General features: G+C 40.6%; 2 protein-coding genes across 4 annotated transcripts; both read right to left on the reverse strand.

Moving 5' to 3' along the window:
* Window positions 1–925: 925 nt before the first annotated feature.
* Window positions 926–5465, reverse strand: LOC121199269 (leucine-rich alpha-2-glycoprotein-like). Of its 2 annotated transcripts, XM_041063788.1 has the most exons (3): window positions 5456–5465; window positions 2182–2557; window positions 926–2077 (listed from the first exon to the last, which is right to left on the reverse strand). In XM_041063788.1, the coding sequence occupies exon 3, from the start codon at window positions 2066–2068 to the stop codon at window positions 1043–1045; it is 1026 nt and encodes a 341-aa protein (XP_040919722.1). In that variant the 5' UTR covers window positions 2069–2077; window positions 2182–2557; window positions 5456–5465; the 3' UTR covers window positions 926–1042. The 2 variants fall into 2 exon arrangements, with proteins under 2 accessions (XP_040919722.1, XP_040919721.1); XM_041063787.1 differs by having other exon boundaries at window positions 926–2557.
* Window positions 2708–4156, reverse strand: si:dkey-90m5.4 (leucine-rich alpha-2-glycoprotein). Of its 2 annotated transcripts, none has more exons than XM_041063789.1 (2): window positions 4020–4156; window positions 2708–3828 (listed from the first exon to the last, which is right to left on the reverse strand). In XM_041063789.1, the coding sequence occupies exon 2, from the start codon at window positions 3824–3826 to the stop codon at window positions 2828–2830; it is 999 nt and encodes a 332-aa protein (XP_040919723.1). In that variant the 5' UTR covers window positions 3827–3828; window positions 4020–4156; the 3' UTR covers window positions 2708–2827. The 2 variants fall into 2 exon arrangements, with proteins under 2 accessions (XP_040919723.1, XP_040919724.1); XM_041063790.1 differs by lacking the exon at window positions 4020–4156 and adding an exon at window positions 3910–4013.
* Window positions 5466–5692: the final 227 nt, after the last annotated feature.

Raw genomic sequence — 5692 nt, forward strand, 5'->3', positions numbered from 1 at the left:
AGAATTAGGACCAGAGATCTGTTCTCAAACCCACTTTCTCAACCTTTAACCTCCAGGATACAATTCACAGAGGTAGAATGAAAGACATACAGGTTCCCCTTCCGCTCGTTGGGGAACATTTAGGAACAAGATTTAATTTTCATAAGTAACAGCCTCTGAGGAGGCAATGTTTTATATTTTATAAGGGCAATAAATTACAGTCCGGTGCACTCACTGTGATCAAGGATGGAGGACTGGGGTGTGTGGGCCTATAGAAGATATACACACACGTATCCTGTATGAGAGATAAAGAGACCTAAAGAAAGAGAAAGAAAGAGAGAGATATTTAAACATATCCAGAAGAGGTCAGCTGGAAGACTCTTGCATTGCACTGCCCACACACTCCCACATGCTCAACATCATTAAAAACAAAAGGCCATGACTGAAACAATGCTGCAGTCTGTGATGCAACAAACAACAAGTGAGAGAGATCTGTTGGCGTAAGGATTCACCGTAAGAATATCAACATACACCAGGGAAGGAGGGAAGAGTGCTTTCATTTCTACATTTCTTATTTCCCACCATCATTTTTTTTTTCAAAATCTAAGATGCTTGGATTATAATTTTCATTTATGAAAACATTATCAATTTTAAGAAAGAGCACGGAAAATCTAGTTTGTCCATTTTGTGAATTATACTCATTTACCTTTAGATTTTTTTTAGATCAATAGAATCAGAATACACTAGCATTCACATTTGCTTTAACACATTTTTTTGGCTGGGATCTACTGGGTAAATTGGTTCTCAAATGAGCTGCACCATCTGTTCAGCTCATTGCTTTGGAAATTTATTGAGTATCTTACGCCACCCAGTGGGCTGGACAATATCCAAACAATGACAGATCAAGGAGAGATCATAAGAAAACAGTGCTGGATTTAAAAAAAAAAAATGAAGTGTAAAGTTTTATTTCAGGATTTGATACAGTGGTAATTTTTTGTTCCACATAAGATTTTAGCAGAAATGATGAATGGTATGGAACAAAATCTTTTTTTTAACCCCATTACTATGTTGAAAACTTGTCTGATTTAATGAGACCAAGCTCGCTGTCAGTTAAAGAGACCACCTGTCGATGTTTGAGAGCTTCAGGCCGTGCACAAGTCACCTCCTCCAGAAGGATGACATTTTGAGGATTGACAATGAGCCACTTCTTTAGGAACTCTATCTTATCATCACACACCCAGGGGTTTCCTGTTAAGATCACCCGAAAGGAGGATTCCCTGTCATCCAGAAAACCTGAGGGCAGATATTGCAACTGATTCTGATTCAGCAGCAGAAGTTCAAGGTGTTGGAGACCGTGTAGGAGCGTTGCCGGCAGATCTTGAAGTTGATTCTCCTGCAGAAATAGTTGGGATAGTTTCGGGTTGTGGGTGAAAGTCGTAGGTTTCAGGGAGATTAATTTGTTCCCTGCGAGGTTCAGTGTCTCCAGGTGGTGCATGTTCTTCAGGGCATCAGGCTGTAGCTCTTGCAGACTGTTATCACTCAAGTCTAGGTTCTTGAGCTGGGGCAGCTTCAGAAACAGAGCAGATGGGACACCAGTTAAACGATTCCCAGACAAGTCCAGCCAGGTCAGGCTGCTGTTGAGGGAAAACCACTCAGCATCCACTGTTTCAATCATATTATTCTTCAGCACCAGACTATGGAGCGAGACATGGCTGAAGATGTTTGGAGGCAGGTGAACCAGCTGATTGCCTGTGAGATCCAATGTGTTTAAGTGAGGAACACCCTTTAGTAGATCTGAAGGAAGGCTTGACAGGTTGTTGTGATACAGCTGGAGGTTGTTTAAAAGGGGCACAGCAGTCAAATGAGTTGCTGTAACAGAGCTGAGATTGGTGGATTGGATGGACAGTCGAGTGGTGTTGGGAGATAAACCGTTTATAGGGAAATGTGTGAGGGAGCTTTGGCTGCACACCACCTCTGCACCTGAAGGTGGAAAAGAGCAGGAGCACAGATCTGGGCAGGAGTGGGCGCCTCTTTTTTGGAAACGGCATTCAGCCAGTGCAGTGAAAGTCAGGAGCAGCCACAAGTTCATCTTTAAACACTGCAGAGAGGAATGATATAGAACAGCACTGAAGCACAAACGATCAAGTATTTAGAGGTGAACTCACTGAATGTAATGTAAAAATCATAAATGCATTATCCTACCTGAAAGGCAAAGTAGAACTCTCTCTGTTCTGGACGTGAACTTAGTTTTTTATAATGTTGAGTCTATTTGTTCCCAGAAATGAGTCAGGACAAAATGTCGCAAGAGGCAAACAAAACCAAGCAAACAATCCAGCTCATAAAGTGGTGAGTGGTGATGTTTTTCTGAACTTTCTAAAAGTAAAGATGTTACCACACATGAATCAATATTTTCTTTTATCATTTCTGCAAGAGTATTCTGTGCAACAGTACATGCTATCTTAAGTGCTTTTAATGCACTTTCTTAATCACATAGACTTGGTATTTGGATTCTCTTTTTTTTCTCAACAGCACACATTTTCTTTTAATAATTTCTGGCCAAAACTGGGCTGTTCCCCCTCTGAAACATTTAGCTTAGCTAAATGTTTTGTTCTCATCAACTCTTGGCAATAAAGTGGCAAAGCACGTTTCCCAAAATGTCAAACCATCCCTTTCACAACACATTTTGTCTGCAATTAAAGTGCAAGGAAAGACAGAAGTTCTTAACTGCTTCTCTCACTTCACATTTAATTATAAACTCAATTTACACTAATAAAATGTTTCATTGATTGAAATGTGTGACAGACTGATTTAGGTACATTACCACACTACACAATGAAGATGGAAAATGTTAAGACTGAAGGTTTAGTTCACTTTCAGTCAGTGACATTACTGAGCGCCCAGACAGAGACTGAGGTCCAACACATCTGATGATCTCAGGCAGGAAAAGCTTCTTCTTGTTCTTCTGAATCCACCTCCAGAGGTATTCCACCTTTCCATCACACAACCAAGGGTTGGAAGACAGGTCGAGACCCTCCTCATCCAGGGAGTTCAGCTGATCCAGCAAACCTGGAGGGATGTGGCTCAGCTGGTTCTCATCCAGACTTAGGATTTTGAGCTGAGTGAGCTCCTGAAAAAGGTTTTCAGGGATTTTGTTGAGCTTGTTCTGAGAGAGGAACAGATAGGTGAGGTTGCGGGTGTTCTGAAGTAGAGATGCATCCAGGATTTCTAGCTTGTTGTTCTGCAGGTTTAGCCTCTCAAGTTTGGTCAGCATGTCCAGAGAATCTGCAGAGATCGCCTCCAGACGGTTGTTGGAAAGGTCAAGATTCTCAATGTGTGGCAGCTTTTGCAGCAAATCTTTTGGGATCTTTCTTAAATGATTTCCAGACATGTCTAACCAGGTGAGGTTGCTGTTATCAGGAAGCCACTCTGATTCCGCTTTTTCAATCAGATTATTCTTCAGCACCAAGCTGTGTAGTGGGGCGTGGCTGAAGACATCTGCAGGCAGGTCGGTCAGTTTGTTTCCTGTTAAATCCAAAGTGTTGAGGTGAGGAACACCTCTGAGAAGATTAGAGGAAAGGTGCTGCAGGTGGTTGCCGTACAGGTGGAGCTCTTTCAGCAGGGGTGTAGCGCTTAGATGCTGCTCAGAGATGGAGGTGATGTTCGTGAACTGGATTGTCAGCATAGTGGTGTTCTTTGGGAGACCCTCTGAGGGGTACTCTGTCAGGGGAACCTCGTTACAGACCACCTCAGCTCTTCTGGAGTAGCATTTGCAAAGAGCCGGGCAGGACAAAGTGCAATGGCAGAAATATGCCAACCAGAGGAAAGCAAAGGCACACCGGGCATTCATTACTAGGACACAAGAAAGGGAAGACACAGAGAATTAAATATAAGGCGGATGAAACCTCAGAAAACTTGCAAAAACTTAAATACCTCACTGAAGTATTGCACCACTGCGAAACATCTAACCACAAACAAAACTGACATCAATTCCAGGTCATGCACATGATGTTCAGGAAAATGAGTAACAAAATAAAACGTACTCTCTTTGTTTTCTTGGTGAATGAGTGTCAGCCTGACTGCTCCTTATATCGGATTCAGCCGTGCTCACTTGCAAATTACTGAGTCATTCGAGCAGAATCCCCCCCAATCTAATCATTACTTATTAAGTAAACAAGGACCCGTCATTACGTATACATTTGTCAAGGACAGGCGGTTGCGACAGACTGAGTGACTCTTACCTGCAGGGACCTGGAAATGTGGTTTTTTGTTGGTGTGTTGAATAAAATATTTGGACTTAAAAATGGCTGATTCTGGAATATTATGTTGAGAAATTTGGTTGAATGTGAGAATATATCAGCATATGTCTGATGGGTTGCCACAGACTGAAAAACTATGAGCTATATGCCTACATTATTTTGTACTTTGGGAGTTTTCCACCATGGGAAAGGGAGGGAGAGAGCATGTGAGGAAGAAGCAGAAATGCGTGATCATCAATTTAAAACTAGGTGGTTTTGATTTACTTTGCTGGAAATTAGATTCATCATCACAAAAGCTAACTACTTCAAGACACAAGACGTTGGCTCAGCACAAAGAAATTATTCCCTGTGCACAGATGTGTAGTAGAAGCAAACATTTGACCTTGAACCAGTTAAAACTTCATGCTTAGTAAGGCTACTGTGACTCTTTGATCTGTCAGAGCTTAAAATTATATTTTACCTTAAAAAAAACAAAAACCAAAAGAGAGATGAGCACAGGTAGTGAAACAACAAAGTCAGGACAAAGTTTGACCAGTGTAAGTGTAACAGTCATTAGTACACTGTGTTCTTGAAAGAACACCTAATACTACATTGAGTGCGGTACAATCTGTGATGTTACAAATACATGGGTTTCAATCTTCACCCATATCACGTTAATGAAACAGGACAAGTATTCATTTCTTTTACTTTAGTAAAAGAAGCAATACGGCAATTTAAAAATGCTCCATCACAAGCAAAAGTCCTGCATTCAAAGTGTTATTTAAGTAACAGTATAGAAGCCTTATTATTTACATTTCTTATTATCTATTACATTATTACTGATACATTACATTTAATCACTAAAAGAAAGACGCACCTGTTTGAAATGTAAACTAAAATTGATATTCACGATGAGGAGGAGAAACAGCAGCAGAAGGCTGCGTGCCACGTGGGGTCACCGTGGGAGGTACAGTAGGTTTCATGCTAATCTAACCAGAACATACAGTCACACAGCTGATAGAAAGAATGGATTAGACCTGCAGAATGAAATACGATTTTAGCAGATGGGCAACATGATGAACCGTTACATTATGTATGATGAGTGCCAGTTGGCTTTAGGCTGTTCTGAAAGATTTATTTCTGTCAAGCCCACTCACTCCTCATGCACTACTGAGATAGAGACAAACCTATTCTGGTGTAGTTCAAAGAGTCGCCGAAAATATACTGTGGTCAGATATAACACTTCTGTCTATAACATGTCTGTACGTGTCTGTGATACCAAATAATAACTGTTTGATGTCATTATATTGTAAAAGATTTAACATAAAACATCAAAGCATAAAATAAATTATTAGAGCCACTGTTTGCAATGCGGTAAGTCATACTATTTTTGCCTCCCCAAATCTTTCAAAGCAACATTTTTCAACAAATCCTACACGTGGGATTTTAAACATAAAATGAAACGTGAATTATTCATC

The sequence above is a fragment of the Toxotes jaculatrix genome, chromosome 19, assembly GCF_017976425.1.
Source record: "Toxotes jaculatrix isolate fToxJac2 chromosome 19, fToxJac2.pri, whole genome shotgun sequence".
Taxonomy (NCBI): Eukaryota; Metazoa; Chordata; class Actinopteri; family Toxotidae; genus Toxotes; species Toxotes jaculatrix.

Bases quoted from the DNA above. Each gene is read 5' to 3' on its own strand.
- LOC121199269 (XM_041063788.1), bottom strand. From the start codon at position 2,068: ATGAACTTGTGGCTGCTCCTGACTTTCACTGCACTGGCTGAATGCCGT.
- si:dkey-90m5.4 (XM_041063789.1), bottom strand. From the start codon at position 3,826: ATGAATGCCCGGTGTGCCTTTGCTTTCCTCTGGTTGGCATATTTCTGC.